Source organism: Chiloscyllium plagiosum, chromosome 10, assembly GCF_004010195.1.
Source record: "Chiloscyllium plagiosum isolate BGI_BamShark_2017 chromosome 10, ASM401019v2, whole genome shotgun sequence".
In the NCBI taxonomy this organism is placed as follows: Eukaryota; Metazoa; Chordata; class Chondrichthyes; order Orectolobiformes; family Hemiscylliidae; genus Chiloscyllium; species Chiloscyllium plagiosum.
The window spans coordinates 57,853,908-57,878,362 of record NC_057719.1 but is presented as its reverse complement, the minus strand read 5'-3'; the positions used below and the strand labels follow the sequence as shown (position 1 = coordinate 57,878,362).

Sequence of the window (24,455 nt, the reverse complement as noted above, 5' to 3'; positions counted from 1 at the left end):
TAGGTATTCATTGACCAGTTACAGAACTTTTTGTGACATTACACAAAATACTTGTTCTTTAAGAAATCTAGAATTTTAATGAATTTTATAATTTAAATCAAACAAGGATAAACATTTTCATTTATGATTACTGGATTCTGTAAGCCATTTTTAGAAATTAAAAGAATAATATCTCAATTCTCCATGCCTAGATTTATACAGTCATGATTTTGTTTATCTGGAGAGCAAACAATAGGATGTTTACTTGCTGCTACACAATACCTATGCAAATACATTTTGCTTGTAGTAGATACTGACTCCATGCCAACATAATCCACCACTTAGCACCTTCTTGTCTGTTTAAATTGGTATTTTCTTTATGAATTGATTTTTTTCGGTCTAGATGAGTACATATCAATGAACTTCAACTTCATGTTTGTCTTTGGAAATACAGTTTTGCCTGGCATGCTTTAGCTATTTTATGGCAACAATGAATGGAGATAGCTTGTACTTAACTCATTTTTTTAGCTGGATTTATTAAAATTCATTTTCTTTTATTCCTAGGTTCCAAATTCAAAGAGGACAAGGTGATGCCACCAGTTACAGGAGTCTTGGCCACTGCTTTAAAACAATGTTTCATCAGGAAGGGTACAGTATTTGATTCTAATTATTCAAGAAGTTGATTTGTGGCTATGAAACTTTTGAAGATTGAGGTGTGGTTACCCTCAGGTTAAACCACCACCAATCATCTCTCTCTACTGAGAGAGCAGCTCTATGATCTAGCTGGACTATGAAAACTTTGTTATAACAAAAAGGCAAAAAAAAGTTGCATTTATAGATCTCTTCATGATCACTGCTGAAGGCACTCCACAACCAAAAAAGTATGTTTTGAAATGCAGTCACTTTTGCAATGTAGGAAAGACAAAACTCATTTGTGCTCAGCAAATGCACATCTTATAACAATGTGATAGTGACCAGACAATCTGATTGTTATAATGATGATTGAGAAAAATATTTGTCAGGACACTTGGGGATAACTCACCAGAACTACTTCAGAATAGTGCAATGGAAGTTTTACTGCTCATCTCATAATCACCCATATGTTAGAGCATAAATTTGAATAATTCTAGAAAGGATGTTTATGCAAAGTAAGAAGTGACTGGGTAGATGTCAAAACTATGAGGAATTTGTGAGAAAATGGAAAGATTTTCAGGCATCAATTACAATGTAATTAGACACTAGAGAGGCGGATAGCCCTTAGTGTAATTTTGGTGATATATCAAAATATCAACCCATTTTAAAGTACATGATTTTGCACACATTCATGTGAAAACTTTGGAGATGCTCAAGACAAGACCAAATGATTTGCTGGGGGGCAGAACTATAGATTGTGACATAGACAACCAGATCTGCATGTGAACTGGCCAAGGTGAGTTTCATCGTTGATGGTTAGGTATAAACGTTAAAGGTGATAATAACTTGACAATTAATTTTAGCTTCTATAACCTTAAGTATTGCTAAAAGGATAACAGGACCATCTGGTGTGATATTATGAGTGAGGCAAACTTTCATGTTCTAAGAATGTTTGATCTGGAGTAAGATAAATTGTTATGATAACATAACACAGGTCAGGAAAAGTTTGAAGATGCATACCTTGAGAGTAAAGGGGTGTACAATTAGAACTGGCAGTCTGATTTGAGTTCATGAAGCAAAGAATGTGATAGATTTGACAGGATCTTATTTATGTTAAATTAGCAGGACAGAATGGACCACTCAAAAATGCATCTTAGCAGGACAACTGGAATCAAATTTCGAGAAGGGAAGCTGCAAAATACTCTGATTACTTCAAGTTCAATGAAAAACACCAATAACTTTAACAAAGGAATTCAAGGAGTGGCTGCTGGTGGGTCAGGAAAATAGCAGTTTAATTCATTTCAAGAATAGTTGTGTTTGGCATTCCATTGATTACTATGCGAGCAGGTATCATATTCATTTAGGCAGTTTATGTGACCCAAATTCTGTCTTAAATTGTGATTGTAGAATTGTAGAAAAATATAATCTTTGTACTTTTGTAATTTCCACTCTGGAACTTCAAGTTCTGTAGACTATTAGCCTACAATTAATGCAAATTAATTAGAACAACTATTTAAACAGCACAAGCTGCCCATTGCATATTGCATGTACTGTGTAGCTGATGAAGACTAAAAACTCATGTGGCCCTAATTTCAGAGATTAGTTGATCAATGATGTGCATTGATCATTCAATGAAAATCAATGTGCTTAAAATTGCAGGTATGCTGCAGTTATTGGTCTCAGTCCAAATGCTGCCCGACCTGCCGACTGAGACTAGAAGATGTAGATAATATCTTGTCAAGTAGAGCCATTTGATTCTGTGGGAGAAAACCACTATGGACACTGAGAATCTAAAGTAAGAACAGAAGATACTGCAAATATTCAGTCAGTCTGGCAGCATCTGTACAGAGAGAGGAGCAGAGTTAATTGGCAGGATTCTCCCAAACTGTTCGATGTGATTCATGTTTGGTGGATTGGGAAAAAACATCAAATTGGCATCAGGAGGCAATCATGACATGATCCTATCTCTTCTGGCTATTGACAGAGTAGCTTTTGAAGTTGTCAAGAAGTCAGTCATGATGTGCTTTAATCTTGAAATCTGGATTTCCCAGCTATGGGACCCATTCCCTGATATATTGGCAATCCTTCACAGCCAGAAAATTGATAGAACATTAGAAGGTCATTTTAAGTGAAACCATGATAAAAAACTATGAAGGTATTGAGCAGCAAAATTGAGGAACTCCAGCCATGGCATTCAAAAAACCGTTGTTCCACATGTTTTCTCTGGTCAGATAATTGTCAATGTCTTGGAAAGCACTTCAGCTGTCTGGTACTTATTTGCCTTCTGCAGCCAAATGTCACTGCAGCATGGGAACAGCTTTTGCCTTTCCACTGAGGGTCAAAAACAGAGTTGCAAGACCACAATTGCTCCAGCAGCAGTAGTAAGACCACCAGCTACTTTCTTCTCAGCCTATCCATAGGACAGAGGTGATGGACACTGAGATTGAGTTGGAAGGAGGTGGCATCCTCAACACAGGGTCTGGCACTGCAAGATGTGTAGTTCTGTGGAGTATTGGGCTAGTCAGAATGAGTGGCTTGCCATCCAAAAGTATCACGACCTTCTGAAATCCTGGATTCTCTAGGTGTTCTGTCTCCAGGTTGGAAAGATTACACTCTTGTTGATGATTTCTATCGCCACTTCAACATGCCTGCTTGGTTGGAGAGGTTGTCCTCTTCCTTCAGTAGCTCCTCAAATTCCACAACAGGATCTCCAAGTAAGGGTGAGACACTAAGTGGTTCAGCCTTTCCATGTCTCCCTTCCTTTCTTGCATTTAGTACTGCCTGAGAAATCCACCTACTTGTTAGGTTTGCTGAATCATTATGTGGGTCCTTTAATTAGAAATCATTCTTTTAACAGAATGAGCATGTCAACATGCCATGAAGTTATGGATGAATAGTGAATCCAGTCTACTAAACTGAAAGAAGTACAGGCATGAGTAAATCACAGTTGTACATGGAAAATATGTGGGGGCCTTAGGCACTGACAAGGGAAGATGTCAAAGAGCAGATGTTTCAACTCCTGTGTTTGCATAGTAAGATGCCAAAGGAAAGAGATTGGATTGGGGTGATTGAGGAGTGGACTAGAGTACTGCAGAGGGAAAGGTTTATTTTGATGATACAAAGCTTTTTTTCCTCTCTTTTTCATTATATCATTACTTTGCTATTTAGTCTCTCCTGCCTTCTGTTCCATCATATAACTTTCCTTTTATTCTTTACTGTCCGACTGGCCTTTTCCTGTCTCACCGTTGAACTGTTGCATCCCTACATATTCCCAGTTCTGATGAAGGGTTACTGACTTGAAATGTTAATTTTTTTCCCTCTCTTTAATTTTTTCTTTACACTAACTTTAACTGAACTGTATAGGAGAAAGTACTACCTGCACCTGAATTCAAGCATAGACAAAACTGTTTCCCTAAAGTTAGACAGTTAAATTGAGGCTAAATAGGCGAAGAAGTGAACAGGAGATCTCTGTATTGCACCATGAAAATGTGAGACAAATACTTGCCTTGAACTTGACTCCACTTGCATCAAGTCAAGTCAGGCCCTGCACCATGATTTGTATTGCCAATTTAAATTCACTGGGACCTAAAAGTTCTTTTTACTGACATTTAAGTAGAAATTCGCCGTGACACTCTTATCACAAATGTTTTAAATCAAGCCAAGATAAAGTAATAGATAAAGCATCCATTCTGAGTCAGCATGTAGGAATATTCTACATACATCATGTCCAGCATTAAATTCTGTACTGTTGATCCAATTATGCTTTATTGAACTTGCAGTAGATTTGTCTTGTGACGATGTCTTTGATTTTTGGAGCTATAATTATACCTATATCCAGTTTCATTTGAGTATCCACTTGAATTAGAATTATCTACATAGTTGGGTTTTACCATTGGCTTTTAAATGTTCAACAAATTATATTATTAACTAATAACTAATCTTTAATTCATTCATTTTAATTACTTATTTTGAAAAGTAATATCTCTGAATTCTCTTGTTCTGTGCATTTAATGATCTTGCAAAATGTTAAAGGATATTGACATCCTACATATGTATTTTTTCCTTCTCCCATTTCTCATCAATTCCACCTTCTGGGAAAATGTATAAGATACCAGCTGAGATTTTTTTTCAGTGATATATGTGCAATGGTTAATTCTTGTCCTTCAACTGAAAAGCTTCATCATTCTTTGGCAAAATATAGATAATGTAGTTTAACATTGCATTAGCAGAGCATTTATATAGTGCTCTTCTTTTTGCTCATCATTTGAATGTTCACTTATAATGGACGTGCTTCAGGCAGATTTGCAGTTTACAGGTTGACCACACTAACACTAGAAAATAAAAGAAAAACATTCTGTCTGCATTCATGTAAATCTGCATTTAATTCATAAATAGGCACTGAGTTACCTGTTAGAAAATGCTACGTTACTCAATCACCTGACTGCCAACACTGTCTAGATGAGGAATTAATTATTCTTAACTTTCTAAATCCATCCATTTAATACATTTTCCTATTTCATTGATAGTAAAATCTTATTTATTTTAGTCTTGATAAGTGGTGCTTGTATATTCTAGTTACTTTGTAGATGATAAATGGTGATTAGATACTGTAGTAAGTTTGTAGACAGCAAAAGTGAACCCACTGGGGATACATTTGTTTATTGAGAGCTGACAGTTTTATAGTCTGCATAAACTTGTTCTTGTGCTAGTACTAGGAGCAAAGATGATTGTGTGCATGTGGCAACATAAGGGTGATTAGTGGGTTATTTTATTATCTCTGTAGGACAGTATCTTACTGGCATCTATAAACTTAAATAACTGCGTTTAAGATCAATTATTTTTGTAAATAGTTGTTTTTGGAATTAAATAACTGTATAAGAAAAGGTAATTGACAAGACAGTTCTGACTGACTTCTGAACCTTTACCTTTTAGCTAGATTGTTATGCTCTCAAGCTGTCAGGTGGGGGTGGGGTAAACTACTAAATTGAACTTTACAGACATTCGTGGAGGTAGAGTAAGCAGCTTTGTGATGCATTTATTTTCTTGCATTTTGGAAGTATTTATTTTCTTTTCATTGTGGTGTCTAACATATGCAGAAGCCTAAAACCATGTTTACAAGTCTTTAAATCAAGCTAGCTGGAAATTTGCACTCAATGGGTTTTATTTTTCCAAAACAGAATTTGCACTCAGCTGAGGTGGAGGTTAACAGAGTCAAAGATTAAGAACTCCCAGGTGTGCAGAGGAGCATTACTGAAGCTAAATAAGCTAAAACTGGCAGAGCCGCACTGCTGGAGCTAAACTGCTAAACCTGCACGGTTCACACATGGAACCGACTGCTTAACCAGTGGTTCCTGTTCACAAAAGTTGCTGAGATGACTCTCTTCATGCCCAATTTCCTGACCTTTCCCATGACTTAATTCCCTACTGATCAATAATCTATCCAGCTTAAATATATGTAAGGACTCTGCCTGGAACTCTCTGGCAAAGAATTTCAAAGACTCTGAAATATCTGAGCGAAGAAGTGCCTCCTAATCATAGTCTGAAATTGGTACCTACCCCCGGGAGTGGAAATATCCTCCTAGTTTTACCCTGTCAAATTCCTTAAGAATCCTATATATTTCAATGTGATCACCCCTCATTCTTCTAAATTCCAATGAGTGGTGTTTGAACTTTACTCGGAAGACAATCCCTCAGAAGACTTTCTCTGAACTGCCTCCAATAAAATAATATATTTTCTTAAATAAAGGGACCAAAGCCATTCAAAGCACTCCAGATATGGCCTCACTAACACCTTGTACTGTTGCAGTATGACTTTCCTACTCTTTTCCTCCAAACCACTTGAAATAAGGGCCAGCATTCCATTAGCCTTCCTGATGACCTGCTTCACTTAAGTGAATATTTCCATTGAATAAAAACTTCCATCAACTGGAAATGAAAAGCTTTAGCAAGAGCTGCTTTCTTCTCTGAATTCTAAACAAAGCTGCTACTGAGCTCAGGATGGATGATGTTGTGTCCTTTCACCAGCAACCAGGGATTGCCTTCGAAACCTATACTTTTCAATATTTTTCTGAGGAATATTGAAAATTTGCTTTTAAGATGCAGATCTTATTGACTTCTGCATGAGATTGGGTGTAATTAATGGTTACTTAGGCAACAGGGAATAAAAAAAAGAAAGTATCAGTTTTTCACATTAGTAGCATTGCTGATCTTGTGATGAAACAGTAGAGTTCCTACGTCTGGGCCAGATGGTCCAGGATCAAGTCTCATTGTAGGACTTGTTACCTGTGGCAGAATCTGTGGAATAATTGAAATAGATGATGTTAGAAATTGTATTTTGATTGGCTATTTTACATTTTAAAATTAATAGAAAGCTAATCACAGAAAAGTATAAAGAACACCATATTTTACAAAACCTATAATGCAGAGTTTGCAGATTAAGTTATCACTCTTGGTCATGTATCTTGTTTTACATTCACGCTCTTTAATATGGCCATTCACTTTTCTCAATAACTGTATAGTTTTATTTTGCCTAACTATTGTGGCTTGTGCAAAGCATTAAAGTGCTTACCTTATGTTGTTCTCAGGAGAGTGATCAGCTTTCAGTTAGCTGCTGAGTGTGACGAGTCAATGTTCAGGAAGCCAATTACAGTTCAACATACCATTGGTTGACCTGAAATTTGAAGTATGTCTCCTTTAAATTGATTTATGGGATATCTTATGCTCTGAAGTTTTAATAGTATCACAGATCAACCCTCCCCCACCTCTCTTCACTCAGTTAGAAGTTCATGTTTGTATCATTAGGCTAAATTAAACTCTGATGTTTAGAACCATATTGTAATTCCACACAGAGAATTTCAATCACAAGGAGCAATAATAGATAATAAAAGTTTTCTCAAAGATTTATTCATCATCTCAAAAATTTTAAAATGACCATAGGTGATTTAATCTCAGCATCATCTGTCAGAGAGTACTTGATATGAAATGTCATAGATACAAAGTAATAGCAGGGTTTATATGATTATTTCTCTATGAATAAAGGCAATCATTATAAAATTTAATTCTGGAGCAAAATATGTTGTTTTATTTTTATTTTCTTATGTGATTACAGATCTATATAACCCAGTGAAATTATTAAACCTTTATCAGTACAATAAGATATTTATGCGGGACAGCAGTGATGCACAGTCTTTTTTGGTTCATCAGTTTTGGACATCAAATACTCCCAGTTTAGATTTATTGTGCATGGGATTGTAAACTGATTCACCCAGCTTCATAATAATTTTCATTTCTTACACCAACCATCCTTGTGGTATCTGCTAATGAGGCTTCCAGCTTATCTTAAATTGCCTTGGATTTATGAGCACTATACACACCCTGAAATCAATCTCAAATTCAGTGAATGATTTGTGAACCAATATGAAACATATAGTTATTTATGCTGGTTATTTAGAAGTGACCCATAAATCTGGTCAACATTTTTATATTCACAAGCTGATTTCACTTAAGAGGAAGACAATTGAAACAAGAGCAAAGAAAACCTACAGAGAGAATGATGGGAACAAAAATCGTACTGGTCCATATTTTGCAAGGAATGACATCTTGTGCATTCCAGCCTTTCTTTTGTATGAAAGAAGGGAGCTCTGCATTTGAGAGGAGATTTTGATCAGGACTTCTGATAGTGTGAGTGTGTGAGGCAAGTGTGGGGTCAGTTCAATAGTTATTTGCGAGTTTGACTGTTTACTTAACTGACTAACATTTCCTGAGTAGCTTGCTTACCTTTACCTAATCCCATCAGAACCCTCCTAAGTCTCTACCGTGGAGTAGCGACTGTCTGACCAGTGAGAAATATAGGCCAATAAAAAGAAAGTTAGAGTATGGAAATTATTTATGGCAGCATTAATAAGCTATATTTATGGCAGCACTAACTATATTTCTATAATATTTTTGTGTGTTCAATTTTAGTGCAGTTGCTCCTACTTTAATTATGTAAATAATTCCACTAAAGTTAAGGGCAGTAAAATATCATACAAGTATATGAACACTTCTTCCACTGGACCAGCTGCAAAGAAAAAGGTATGTAAAGAGATTGAAAACAAAGACAACAGGAAGAGAAATTCGACTTGCCCCAGGATATTATATATTCAAAAACCTTATATCAAAATTTGTTATAATCCTGGTTTGTGCTCAGTTCTAGTGAAGTCAATGGAACTACTAGGCATGGATTACAACAGGTTGTCTAATTCTCATTAGTTTTGAGCGACATGAATTTCCACACCAGTGAATAAATGTGTAGAGGAAGGAGAGAATGAGATACCAGAAATGAAAGTTTTTTTTTCTTATTTGTTCATGGGATGAGGGCTTGCTAACTAGGTCAGCATTTATTGCTCATCCCTAATTGCCAAGAGGACAGTTAAGAATCAACTATGTTGTTGTGGATCTGGAGTCTCATGTAGGCCAGACTGAGGAAAGACAGCAGGTTTCTTTTCCTAAACAACATTAGTGAACCAGATGGGTTTTTTATGACAATCAGCAGTTTTTGCATGGTTGCCATTGACTAACTTCTTATTCAAATTTTTTATTGAAATGAAATGTCATGATGTGCCATTGTCAGATCTGCCTGTCTACTTTAGATTCCAGTATCTACAGGTTTTTTTCATCTCTAACCATTGTCAGATTCAAGCCCGTCACCACAGCATATTGATTTGGTATTCTATATTTTTTGTCCAGTGACATAACCACTCCCCATTATAACTGATTATTCAAAAAGAGTGAAGGATGTGACAACATGACTCAGAAGCAAAGTAAATGAGTTGATGTATATTTTTTGTATCTGGAATCCAGACAAAATGTTAAGATATTGCATTTTGTACTCTTAAAAATGAAGTGACAACTTGTATGCAAATGTAGAAATGACTTATTTAAGATGCATATATGAAGATGAACTCACACATGGCGCTGTTTCATTCATTTCAAATATTAATGTAACACTTTAATAGTGTGTGTATGCAGAGTGTATATGCTTACATATTTAAAAGTAGGGAAGTCAAAACTGTTTAGGCAAATATAAAAATGTTAGATGGCATGGTGGTTCAGTGGTTAGCATTGTTGCCTCGCATTTCCAGGGACCTGTGTTCAATTCCAGCCTGAGGTGACTGTCTCTGTCTGTGTGGGTTTCCTCTGGGTCCTCTGGCTTCCTTCCACAGTCCAACAATATGCAGGTTAGCTGGATTGGCCATGCTAAGTTGCCCATAGTGTCCAGTGATGTGCAGGCTAGGTGGGCTAGCCATGGTAAATTGTGGGTGATTGGGATAGGATTAGGGTTGGGTGGTGGTGTCTGGGTGGGATGCTCTTCAGAGAGTCAGTACGGACTTGGTGGGCCAAATGGCTTGCTTCCACATTGTAGGGATTCTATGATCTCCAAAAAGAGAGACTTCAGCAGCATTACTATTGCTGAATTCCCCATTATTAATGTTGCTGGAGATTATCCATTTCTATCACGTGGACTGTACCAGCCACATAAGTATCATATCCATAAGAGCAGATCACCTAACTCCAGTCTCCTCCAAGCCTGTCCACCATCTACAAAGCATAATTTAGGAGTGTGATGAAATACTATCCAGTTGTCTGAATGAGTTTGGCTCCAAATACTTGAAATACGACATCATCCAGGACAAAGTAACTGGTTTGATTGACACCCTATCCACCACATTCACTTTGTCTGTCGTTAGCCCACAGTAACAGCAATGAAGACTTCAATAAGACACACTACAGCAACTCATCAATCCTTCTTTGACAATACCACCTAGAAAAACAAGAGCAAATGACATTACACACCATCCTCATTTGGAACAATATCGCTATTCCTTCACTGTTGTATAAAAATCATGATGCCACCTTGCAATAAGTGTACCTTCACCAAAGTATAGTGATTCAAGAATTCAGCTAATCGCTTTCTCCAATTGCTTCATAATTTTTTTTCTTTGATAGTAGATCTACTACTTTAACTATTAGATACTTCGATGATTTTCGTTGCTATGGCTATGTCTAAAGCAGATAAATTTAAAATTGTAATTGCTTCAAGGACAATTAAGTCAAAGATTTCAAAATGCTTTTGAATTTTTCTTTTGAACTGTTGCCTTAGATTGTAGTCACTCACAAATTTGAAAAACCAGAAAATCTACAAGGTGGCTTAATGAAGATCCATAAAAATCTTGCAGAGGTTCACTTGGTTAAAGTTCAGATAGAAGTTCTGGAATTTAGCAGGCTGGTATGTTCATAGACAATATGCCTGTCCGTCATATTGTCCGTCCGTCATTTCACCAATTTTCCTGGGACAGGTAAAGATGGAATCCCACTTAGGAAGAAACACACAGTTAGATCTTCATGACACCAGATCACAATGTCAGGCTGAATCTGTGATGAGCGTCACATCTGTCTCTTGTCAGTCAGAAAGCCGATGCTCACCAGTCTGCAAAATCTTCACCAATCAAATCAGAGTCACAAAGAAGGCTTGGGGGATTATAATCTTTAAAGTTTGGAGCCCTACCAATGTTATTTCTCACTTATGTCCATCATGATTGTCAGGCTTGTCTGAAGTATGGCCTGTGAACTGTGGATTCGTGTAGCTTGTTTTTTTGTGTGTGTTTCAACTGAAAAACAACCAGCAGTACAACTTTAGTTTTAAATAAGAACAAAGATTAGTTTATGATACAACCATGACTGAAAATTACTAAGTAAGAAATAATGCAGTCATTACATAAAATACTGTACGAAGAGAAAATGTAAATATGGATAAAATGTGAAAGAAGAATCAATCCATTATTGTTGCAGGCCTGTTGCAAGAGATTCTCTTTCCAAAGGTAAAAGAAAAGTTGAAAGCTTAAAATCAGAATTCAGCAGGTGCAATAGTTGGAAGTTGCTTATGCAGTGGATTTAAGAGATTTGTTGCGTATCCCGAAGTCCACCTTGGAGGATGCTCACCTGAAGTTTAACCTGAGGTCACCAAACCTCAGGAGACAGGAGAGTTTGAAAAAGAATATCCTTCATGGTAACCTTAGCCAGTGCAAGAAGGAATCCATGCTGCTGTCAGCCAACTGAGATAAAGGCCCTCCCCAATAAATTGTGATATCTATTCGAAGTTTTCAAATTTAGCCCACTGGTAAGTTTCATTACATGATGGAGCATACCCTCATTGTGAAATGGGACTTCATCTCCACAAGTGCATTTGGCACTTCTGCTGATACTGTCATGGACTGGTATATTTCCAACTGGTATGTGGAAATTGGGGTCCAGTTTAGAATGGAATTTTATAAATATTCAGTATTTAGTATTTCCTGTGCAGCATGAGCCATCATTTAACTGTGTTATTGTAGTAGCTAGTCTTCTACAAGCATAAACAAAGGATTTAGTGGGTACTACACTAACCTGGTTTGAATGCAGTGTTTTAGAAACTAAGGTTTTGTTCTTGGAAGGAATGATAACTAACCTTCAAATGGAGATAGTCAATGGGACATTGATCACTCTGGCATCATGTTCAGCTGACACTCAATTGTCAAGAAGGTTTAGATAGGTGATCGTTACACATAGATTACAAGCCCCCAAAATAAGCTATATCGACAGAGATCAGTAGGGTGAGAGAGAGAGAGATAGGCAGACAGACAGAAAGGATCCAGGGGAATGAGCCACCAATTTCATAGGAGAAGACCAGGAGTTCCCCTGCATCAGCCTGAGGGAAAGACTGTTACCACCAAAGACTGTGTTACATCAGAGAAAACAGTCGACCACTTCAAAACACTGCCCCTACTTCTCCACTATACAGAACAATTTTGGAATTGGTGAAGCATCTGTCATGGTCATATACTTTTTTTGGCTAATTAACTAATGTATCATATTTAAACTGCTTCTTAACAATCTCAACAAACTATCAGAAAATTGCTACAAATTGTTGATTGCCTATATTAGATCATTGTGATCATGAACCTTCTAAATTCAGCAGATAAGTCAAATAGATTGTCCCTCTTGTTGGTTCCCTCACCAGCTACCATGATCCAATCCAATAGGTATGTTCTTTGGCACTCAGCCAACCAAACCAGTAGTGGTAGTGCCAAACCAGTCTGGGTGACGGACACTGAAGTTTCCACCCACAGTACATTCCATGTACTTGCTACCCTCAGTATTTCCTCCAAGTTGTGTTCAAAAGCTCAAGGTCTTTTCCAACATCTAATCACATTCTAAATGATTTCCTTTGTGATTGAGATTACACGTCAGCTGTCGGCTTTTTCTATTTGAAGTGAATCAACGTGAATCAACCACATGACTACTGGCCATTTATTAGACGTTTCAATTCAGCCTTTATAAAATATGTATGTTATAAATGTTATAATTACACAGTCATAACAATGTCCATACCTTTATTTGTGAGCAGAAGCTCCCTCTTCTATCTGTAAGTCTGTCTTAGAAATGAGTGCCTGGCTGTTGTGCTTTGACAACATGAGCTTTGACAAAATTATTGTGCAAGTCCAGAATGGCTGCAGATACCTGGATATACTTTTACTTGGGATTGGATTCAGCCCCTTGTTTTAAACCTTTTCCTCCTTCCATGTCTTCCTGAATCTACTACATTGCCAGTACGTGATTCCACAGAGATCAAATTGGCAATGTCTCGGATATGAGACTGGGCATGCAGTGACAACCTAGCTACCAATATACTGGACTTTTAAGACAAGCTGAGCTGAGTCTGATTCTTAGCTCATGTCAATTGTGCAAACTCTTTGGTTGTACATAGAGCACTAGCAGTTGGAATTTTTCTCTGTTAGTATGTAGGGTACAATTTATTTATATTATTTATTGGACATACAGTTCTTTTTGCATGTGGCTGAAGCAGAACAAGAGAACTAACCTTGATGTTGTTGGATAACCGTAGACATTTACACCAATAGACAATAAAATGTCAATTTATCTATGTTTACCATTGGACAAGTAAAAATCATTCATTCTAATTTTGACAATTAATTAATCAAACAATGAGCAGATTTAAATTTATTATGCCTGTTTTAGATTAAAATGGTTCAGTGGCTTGTTACACAAAACAGAACAATTTGTTACTCGTTGTCACTAGCCTCTTATGAAGAGTCTGCATAATATTTTCCAAAGTGTGTATACTGCTTGGTCTCAGCTGACTTGTCAAGTGGAATGAGATATAGGGTTGCTAAACCACTATCAAGTTATCGTGACATACCAAGGAGCCTTGACAGGTTTTTGTTGTGTATTAAAAGCAGTTGCAGCAAGTTATCCCTTAGATAACAGCCAGTTTTCCCAGGTAATGCTTCCTTTCATAGGTAGTGTGACAGACTGTTGTGTGCAAGTTTCAAGTCACTCTATTTGCACAGCAATCCTTCAGTGACAGTCTCCTATCAATGGTGAGGAAGCCTCATTAATAATGGGCATCAGCCATTCATCTTGTAATATTTGTTATATCTCAAATTACAGTTTTGTCAACTTAACATGCGAGATGAAGGCTACTATACTTGTACTTTAAAAGACAACTGCTTATTTAAAATCAGGAATATACTTCTTACATGTTCAGAAAAAGAGTTAATGAGCAATAGAAAATATACTGCTCTTCTAAAACAAAACATTTGTGTTTATTGTGAAGAATTTTTATACTAAAATAAATTTAATAGATCTTAAGTTTATTGTAGCAATAAAACTTTAAACTATTCACTAAACAAATTAAGAAAAAACACAAAGACTCAAGTTAGACAAAGACATTCGTGAATCAGATGGGTTTTTCTGATAATCAACAATGGTTTCATGGTCGTCCTTAGACCCTTAATTCCAGATTATTTATTGGATTCAAATTCCATCATCTACCATGGGGGAAGTTGAACCTGGATCCCCAGAGCTGAGTTTCTGGATTAATAGTCTTCCTATACCACGAGGGCATTTGGCTCCCCTTTCAAATAAAATGTAAAAAAACACATACATGACATGCTGTTAGGAAGTCATTTAATTTTTTGGAAATAGCCTATTTGTGATTTTGGACTATTTTCACAAATATTGTGTTGGATTTTCCAAAGAATGGCAATCTGCATGAGATTGCCACTCTGCTCCTTTTTTACAAAACGAAAGAGATCTGCATTTGTGACAGACAATTCTGATCAGCACATCTTCAGAAATGCAGAGCCAAACTTGCATTGTGACAGGTCCCTCCTAAATTCACTGTAATTTCTTCAGCCACTTTGTGGACCTTTGAGATCTGTGCATGGAAGAGCAGTTGGGAAACTGAATATGAATATAAGGGCTTACACTAATCGGCAGGAAGTCAGAAGATGGCCAATTGTGTTCCCTTTTTCACAGAAGTCATAGAGTCATAGAGATGGACAGCATGGAAACAGACCCTTTGGTCCAACCCATCCATGCCGACCAGATATCCCAACCCAATCTAGTCCCACCTGCCAGCACCCGGCCCATATCCCTCCAAACCCTTCCTACTCATATACCCATCCAGATGCCTTTTAAATGTTGCAATTGTACTAGCCTCCACCACTTTCTCTGGTAGCTCATTCCTGAAGAAGGGCTTATGTCCGAAACGTCGATTCTCCTGTTCCCTGGATGCTGCCTGACCTGCTGCGCTTTTCCAGCAACACATTTTTAGCTCATTCCATTCCCGTACCACTCTCTGTGTGAAAATGTTGCCATTTAGGTCTCTTATATCCCCTCTCACCATAAACCTATGCTCTCTAGTTCTGGACTCCCCTACCCCAGGGAAAAGACTTTGTCTACTTATCCTATCCATGCCCTCATAACTTTGTAAACCTCTATAAGGTAACCCCTCAGCCTCCGACGCTCCAGGGAAAACAGCCCCAGTTCAGCCTCTCCCCATAGCTCAATTCCTCCAACCCTGGCAACATCCTTGTAAATCTTTCCTGAACCTTTTCAAGTTTCACAATATCTTTCCGATAGGAAGGAGACCAGAATTGCACGCAATATTCCAACAGTGGCCTAACCAGTTTCCTGTACAGCCGCAACATGACCTTTCAACTCCTGTACTCAATACTCTGACCAATAAAGGAAAGCATACCAAACGCCGCCTTCACTATCCTATCTACCTGTACACCTCCAATTTTGGTGTCATCTGCAAACTTACTAACTGTACCTCTTATGCTCACATCCATATAATTTCTGTAAATGACAAAAAGTAGAGGACCCGGCACCGATCCTTGTGGCACTCCACTGGTCACAGGCCTTCAGTCTGAAAAACAACCGTTCACCAACACCCTCTGTCTTCTACCTTTGAACCAGTTCTGTATCCAAATGGCTAGTTTGCCCTCTATTTCGTGAGATCTAACCTTGCTAACCAGTCTCCCATGGGGAACCTTGTCAAGCACCTTACTGAAGTCCGTATCGATCACATCTACTGCTCTGTCCTCATCAATCCTCTTTGTTACTTCTTCAAAAAACTCAATCAAGTTTGTGAGACATGATTTCCCATGCACAAAGCCATGTTGACTATCCATAATCAGTCTTTGCCTTTCCAAATACATGTACATCGTCATTTGTCTTATTCTGAAATTTGAAGGCCCAGCATCAAAGATAGTCATTTTGATTGATCTTGTGAAAGGGTATGTATGCAATGTTAGTGTGAGGATAGAGTGGCAAGTGGTTAAGGGGGTGGGTGCCAGGTGAGTATGGTGCCAAAAGGTCAGGTGTGTGGTGCCAGGGCACAAGGTGGCAAAAGGGCCAGGTTAGTGATGGATTGTTTAGTGTGGGTCAAACGTGGGTGGGTAATATCGGGTCTGGTGGGGGAGTGGGCGGGAGTTGCAGGGACAGTGCTGTTAGGTCCCAGAGGTGAGTGGTTCACGGCCTGGGGCTAGGCTGGAATGCGTTGGGCTGGGAGGGGTGTGTCAGGCTGGGAGGAGTGTGTGTGGTCTGGTGGTGGAGGGATGAAAGTTGGATCCTGGGAGAAGAGCTGGGTATTGGATCAGTTTCCTGTTTGGTTCCTTCTGAGTCTGTTACGATGGGGATTCGCAGGGTATTCATGTACAACATCCATCCATGTTTCAAAAACAATTATTTAGACTTTAGAAGTCAATAGCAATGAAAGTTGGGCATTTGCAAAAAAGTTACCAAATCACTGTCATGTATTTTACATTATCAGCTAATGACAAGATTAATTGACTTGGTTCTAACAAAAAAAGTTTCTATTTTCATACTGGCTTGTACATGAACTTACCCAAATCTTTCTCAACAAAAAAAATTCATTAGTCTGTAAATCCTATTTTGCATCAACTCCAGCAGCTAAATCACACAGTGCAATTATATCTGTGCTGTCTACAATGATACCAGGCACAACCAAAAATGGCCCTCCTAAAATTATGCTAAATGCTTAATCTTTGTGTAGCCCCTGTGCTTTCAATGTTATGAATTCTCTTTTGACTATAACATAGCATGGTAAGTATGTGTCTTCTTCTGATGTGAATCATGCCAAACACTATCTTGAGTAGTCCTTACATCATGATGTGGTTACTCTGTATATATCCAGAACACTGAACCATCCAAGCTCATTTGACAGTAAATTGCAAATCTGTAACTGCTAACATCTAGAGAAATAAGCGCAGTAGAGAGCTGGGGACACCACCAGCTGCAAGTTTCCTTCCAAGCCATACATTGTCCTAACTGGGAATTATATCGCTATTCCTTCACTGTCACTGGGTGAAAACTCTGGAACTGACTTCTCAACAGCACTTACTGCAGTAAGTGGACTGCAGTAGTTCAAGAAGGCTTCCATTCATCTTGACCTTTTCCAAGGCAACTAGGGATGGGTAATAAATGTGGTTGAGCCAACAATGCCTACATCATTACAATTTATGACAATTTTTAAAAAGCTTGGACAGTTGCCTTGGAAAGTTGAGATTATTAAAACCAGCTCTAAATCTTTGATAGCTATACTACTGATTCAACCGGTCACTTGCACCAACCCCTCATATACTAAATATTCCCCTCAATACCACTTCATACTCAGAAACTCAAATACCCCCTCCAAGGCTGACAGCCCCCACCATCTGGACATTTATCACTCCATTCCTCATCACCACCATTGACCTGAACCTTGATCTCCAGCCCAACCTGATTATCCACTTGACAACTGAACCCCATCCAACCTTACCCCGATTTGGCATTACACCATCTGAAGACCTAGCTCCCTGTGTCCCGAACCCAACCTCCTCTCTCATTCACTTTCCTGGCACCCCATCACTTCACCCAATTATCCCCTCAGCTTCCCTGAAATCTACCCATCATCAACTTGCCAAGCTACCCCCTTACCAGCTGTCACTTGACACCTTCACCAATGTGGCATCCTACCCCATTCTCCACCTGGCATATTATCTGCTTATCAACTTCCTCCTCTACCCTTCTCACTCCATGTACCCTTACCCTGTCACACACATGCTGAAATAACATTTCACCTATCTGGCACCTAATCCTATTTTGCCACCAGCCAACTGGCGCTTATCCCCTTACCCAATGGACACCTACCCCTCCCTCAAGCCATCTCCACCCTACTGTCTTGCCCACTTGCCAAGATATACTCTTGCCCACCTGATACTCTACCATCTCCCCTGCTTACCTGCCAATCTGGTCCTATCACCTGCCACCCTGTCCCCTCAACCATAGACTTGCCAACCTGGCCTTCATCCACTTATTGCCATGCTCCCCTACCCTCTTGCCACCCATTTTCAATACCCTGACACCCAACCTCCCTCACCCAGGTGTCCCACTGACCCTTCAACCACTTGCCTCACCCATTATCTTCCTGCCAGTGCTTTTCAAAGTATCTTTGGAATTTGTAAACTTTGTCAACTTTCCATAATTTGGTAACTAGTACAATAAAAGGAGGTGAGCTTTCTGGGAAAATTCCCTCCGATGCTGCCTGCATGGTTTGTTGCACTGCATTTTAATTAGAACCTGCATCAGAAGTCACGTCCACAAATTCAAAGGAAGATGCTTATATAATTTCTTATCTGACTGGGTCAGATATAAGCTTTCTGGCTCAGGTCGAAAGTTTTGATGCTGGTGCAGTCATTTATATCCTTCTTGGCCTGTAGATGAAAGGGAAAAGGACAAACTTTGTTTGAAGAAGGAAGACGAGGAGAAGGAAGAGGAGTAAGGCCTCCATTTGCATTGTGACCTAATGCATGTCTGAGCAACCTTGTCATAATGAGTGAACAACCTTCTTTTCATGCTTTCAAAGGATGTGGGCATGATAAGCTCGGCCAAAATTTATTATCAGTTTCCCCTTCAAAGGTGAGAGTGATTTGTCTTCTTGAACTGCTAAAACTCATGTGTATACACCCACATTGTCATTACAGAGTTCCAGTATTTGGACTCAGTGAAAGAAAAATGATAATTCCAGGCCAGGATAGTGTGTGGCATGGATGGAAACTTGCAGACCCTGTCCCCTCAGGAGGTTAATCTCTGCCCTTGTTCTTCTAGCTAGTAGAGACCTTGGGTTTGAAAGATGCTGTCAGAGGAGCCTTGGTAAGTTGGTGCACGACATCTTTGAAGGGCACACACTGTTGCTCATGTGCATTGGTAGTGGAGGTTGCTGAATGGTTAAAGTGGTGGCTAGGGTGTCAGTCAAGTGGGCTGCTTTATCCTGGTAATGTTGAGCAAGTTAAGTGTTGAAGCTGCATTCATCCAGCCAAATGGACAGCCTTCTATCCCATTCCTGACTTGTACCTTTCAGATGGTGGTCAGGCTTCAGGGAGTCATGATGTATTACTTGCCACAGAATTCCCAGCCTCTGATTGCTTTTGTATTCATATAACTGATCTAGGTCAGTTTCTTGTCAATCAATGCCCAGGATGTTGACAGTGGGGGTTCATGATGGTAAGATTCTGGATTAGTGGTGCTGGAAGAGCACAGCAGTTCAGACAGCCTGTCCTCGGATGCTGCCTGAACTGCTGTGCTCTTCCAGCACCACTAATCCAGAATCTGGTTTCCAGCATCTGCAGTCATTGTTTTTACCACCTTCATGATGGTAATCTCATTGAATGTCAAGGGATGATGGTTAGATTCTCTTTTGTTGGAGATGGTAATTGCCTGGCACTTGATTGGTGTGAATGGTACTTGCCACTTTTCAACCCAAGCCTGATGTTGTCCAGGTTTTACTGCGTATGGACATATATTACTTCAGTGTCTGAGAGTCACAAATGGTGCTGAACATTGACTCTAATCAATTCTCTGATGATTGCACAGACAGTCATAAAGCACAGAAATAGACAGTTTGGTCCAACCAGTTCATGCTAAAAATAATCCCAAACTAAACTAGTCCCACCTACCTGCATCTAACCCATGTCCCTCCATATCAGTGCCTTTTACACATTGTAACTGTGCTTGCATCCATCACTTCTTCAGGAAGTACATTCCACACACGAACCACCCTCTGTGTAAACAAGTTGCCCTTCATGTCTTTTTTAAATCTCTCTCCTCTCATCTTAAAAAAATGCCCCCCAGCCTTGAAAACCCAATTCTAGAGAAAAGATACTTACTACTAACACTATCTACATCCCTCATGATTTTTATAAACCTCTACAAGGTGACCTCTAAATCCCCTATGCCCCAGCCTATCCAGCTCCTCTCTATAACTCAAACCTTCCAAACCTAGCAACATCCTGGAACGTCTCTTCTGAATCCTCTCTGGCTTAATAATATCGTAACAAGAACAGGCCAATCAGAACTGGACCAGAAGAGGTCTCACCGATATCCTGTACAATCTTAACATGACTTCCCACCTACACTCAAAGGACTGAGCAAGGAAGGCAAGATGGAAGCATTGTGATTGATAAAGCATCTGAAGATAGTTGGTATAGGTCATTATCCTGAGGAATTCCTGTTGTGATGTCCCGGGACTGAGATGATTGGCTTCCAGCAGCCATAGTCTCTTTATGCTAAATATGACTCTGACCAGTAGAGACTTTCTCCAATTCCCATTGATTCCAGCTTTGCTCGGATTCCTTGATGCCACAGTGAATGTCAAGGTTCGTCACTCTTGCTTCGCCTCTTGAGTTCAATGGGGAGAAAGTGAGGACTGCAGATGCTGGAGAATCAAGAGTCAAAAAGTGTAGCATTGGAAACGCAACTGGTCAGGCAGCATCCGGAGAGCAGGAGAGTCGATGTTTCAGGCATAAGTCCTTCATTAGGAATATGCCCAAAATGTTGATTCTCCTGCTCTTCAGATGCTGCCTGGCCTGCTGTGGTTTTCCAGTGCCACTCTTTTCAACTCTTCACTTCAACCCAGAAATTTTGGAATGTGTCTTCTTCCCTTCAAGTGTTTATACTTATGTGACACTACGTTGTACAAAGTTTATAGCTTGTAATCAGTTTAAGTTAGCATTACAAGGTCAACTGGCTCAATTTGCCATAAACCAACCTTTCCCTTTATTTCCCATCTTGTATTCTATATAAATGAATTGTATTATATTTTATACTATTGAATATCTGTTCGGATGTCTTGGAAACGGTTGAGTACTGCAGAATTGTCAAGAACAGCAGCACCATTTGTTTAAATCACTAATGGATTCATGGATCACAGCCATTCTGTGTCAGACTTTTTTTCTCGCAACTGTTACTCATTCCTTAGCAGTCAACATTCTTGCACTGAAAAAGATCTTTAGGTGAAACTGCATTGTGAAAAATGACCTTTGCACTCTTGAGTACTAGAAATACCAGTTCTGGCTAAGCAATCATTTAGCAGAACCTTTTCTACAACATTAAACCTAATGCACTGAGGATAAAGAAAACCTACAAAGTTTATGTATTCAATTTATGAAATCTTAGATCATTTTCACAGTGAATGGGTAACACATTTCCCACTCTCATCAAAGATTATGTGATAAAAGTTACAAAATCAATGGAATATAAAGAAATGCCACTTTAAAGTGTGTACCATTCTTTAACCAAATACCAGCTTGGGTTTTTGAGAAACTGTTGATAGAACTGCTTCAGTTATAAAACTCTAATATTTGTATGTTTCTTTAGACATAGAAGTGATATTCCCTCATGCGGAGCAAGTTAAATGAGAGGTCATGGTTGTAGGATAAGGGTTAGCAGATTTAAAACAAGGATGGGGCAAAATTATTTCTTGCAAAGGGTTGAGAATCTCTGCAAATTACTATCCCAGAGTACAGTAGTTGCTGGGAATTTGATTTTTTTTTTAAGAAGGAGCTAGACTTTTAATTAATAATGGGTTGAAAGTTTATGGAAAGCAAGCAGGAAAGCGCGGTTGAGGCCCAATCATCTACTCCTGGTCCCAATTTGTATGTTCTTATTTTCGTCTCATTATTATTTTATTGAAGAATTAAGTTATATTTTCTCATATTATTTGATAACCTCAGATTTTTATCCAGATTTACTGTGTTCAAATGTTTGTTAATAATGTTCCTTCTTTCTCATGTCATAAACATAAAACAAAAGAGCCATGCTACTTTTCAACACCTTCAAACAATCAAGTTTTATAAATTGTAGATATGAGTGTTGAACCAAATTTTAACAAAATAGTTAAATCACATTTTATTAAATATTTCACTGACTCTGACATAAATTCTTTGAATGGTTACATTCAGAGTATCCCGAAAAAAGGATTGGGGTTTCACCATTTTAGATTGTCAGGCAATACAGTATTTATAGGTTTTGATTTGATTTTCCTTGGCAAGAAAGAGTTTGCATCCACACACTCAATTTGTGTGTTCATAGTGTTACCTAGCATTTAAATCTTTAACTAGCTGCCCTGAATTAAATTGAATGAAATAATTTGAAGCACTGTTTAAACCCAACTTTACACAGTACAGTCAAATTAACTTCAGAGCATTGATAATCCCAAGTATTGTTGTACCTCCTCCTGCAGGTTTCACATCACTCTTGTTAGGAACTGGCGTAGAATAGGACCCAGGTGTTAAACTGTCACTATTTCAGAATTGTAAAGGTCATAGCGCAAATGCAATAGTTCATGTTAAGGACTCGGCCCCATGGCCCCAATCAGCTTAGTAATATCACTGCTATTGGTGGCCATTGCTGGGCTAAACCTGCAGAATGAGAGTACTTCAATGGCCAGTGACCTCAAAGAGAGTTGGGGAGACAGACATTCAGAGGAGGGAGAGTGGGAGAGGACCTTGGTTGTCAGACAGCACCATTGCCACAGTTGCTGTGAGGCCCCTCCTTGTATTCAAATTGAAAGCACTCCCCATGTTAAATCCACTGGAAGACCTGTAGGTTTCAGTAGCCAATCTCCGAGGGAGATAGGCCTTCTTGCTGCTATCAAAATGTTTGTGGAGTTAGTAAGTGGCTTTTAATTGACTAAATATTCATTTGCTCTTGAGGCAACAAATCTACCATTTTTCCCACTGGTGGCAAAGAAACTGCTAGTATCAAAACCAGGCACAGTACCCATGCCACTTTATCAACATTTTATCAAATCCCAGGCTGTCTTAGAGGCTGAGTAAAATCAGTCCTTAGTTACTTAATATTTTCTTACTATTTGCAGTATTCAACGAGTGTCTGTTCATTACTCAAACAATATACAACTTTAATCTTGGTTTGATCTGACCCTTATTTGATATAATAAGCTTTTCACCAAGGTCAATGTATAGAAGTATGTGATTCTCTAAATTTGTTGATGCTGTCATGGATGGTCTCAGGCCACAGTCTGAAATTGATAAGTAGGTAAATTGCATAGAGCAATGGCAGTTGGAGTTTAATCCTAATAAGTGCAAAGTGAGGATTAATAAGGGAAGGGCATACACAATGAACTCCTCGAGGAGTACTGAGAAACAGAGAAACCTTTGTGCACAAGTCCATAGATCTCTGAAGGTGTCAACACAGCTAGGCAGGAGAGTGAAGAAGGCATACACATCAACTACCCCTCCCACTCCATCAAGGATGCGCAGATCCTGGGCCTCCTCCATTGCCAAACCTGAAACACCTAACGCCTCATCTTCTGCCTTGGGACCCTCCAAGCACACAGGATCAATGTGGATTTCACCAGTTTCCTCACTTCCCCTCCCCCCACATTATCCCAGATCCAACCCTCCAACTCGACACCTCCCTCATGACCTGTCCTACCGGTCCATCTTCCTTCCCACGTTTCCGCTCCACCTTCCTCTCTGACCTATCACCATTACCCCTCCCCCCCACCTTCATCTACTACAAGGATCTGTTTTGGGACCATTGCTGTTTGCATTTTTTATAAACAACTTGGACATAGGCATAGGTGGATGGGTTAGTAAGTTTGCAGATGATACAAAAGTCAGCGGAGTGGGGGACAGTGTGGAAGAATGTTGCTGGTTGTAGGGAGACTTGGATAAGCTGCAGAATTGGGCTGAAAGGTAGCAAATGGAGTTCAATGCAAATAAATGTGAGGTGATTCACTTTGGGAAGGATAACAGGAAGGCAGAATGCTGGGTCAATGGAAAGATCCTTGGTAGTGTGGATGTGCAAAGGGATCTTGGGTCCAAGTACACAGAGATCCCTAAAGTTGCCACCCAGGTAGATAGTGCTATTAAGAAGGCAGATGGTGTGTTAGGTTTTATTGGTAGAGGAATTGAGTTGCGGAGCCGTGATGTCATCCTGCAACTATACAAGATGCTAATAGAGTCATAGAGATGTACAGCATGGAAACAGACCCTTCGGTCCAACCCATCCATGCCAACCAGATATCCCAACCCAATCGAGTCCCACCTGCCAGCACCTGGCCCATATCCCCCCAAACCCTTCCTATTCATATACCCATCCAAATGCCTCTTAAATGTTGCAATTGTACCAGCCTCCACCACATCCTCTGGCAG

General features: G+C 39.1%; 1 protein-coding gene across 5 annotated transcripts in view; it reads left to right on the top strand.

The window, feature by feature from the left end:
- slc25a21 (solute carrier family 25 member 21) overlaps positions 1-24,455 on the top strand; it is a 523,053-nt gene that overhangs the window by 437,914 nt on the left and 60,684 nt on the right. For all 5 annotated transcript variants that reach the window (XM_043697850.1, XM_043697849.1, XM_043697853.1 and 2 more), the window contains one exon: positions 544-627. In XM_043697850.1, the coding sequence (XP_043553785.1) occupies positions 544-627 (84 nt within the window). The remainder of the gene's footprint in view (positions 1-543; positions 628-24,455) is intronic.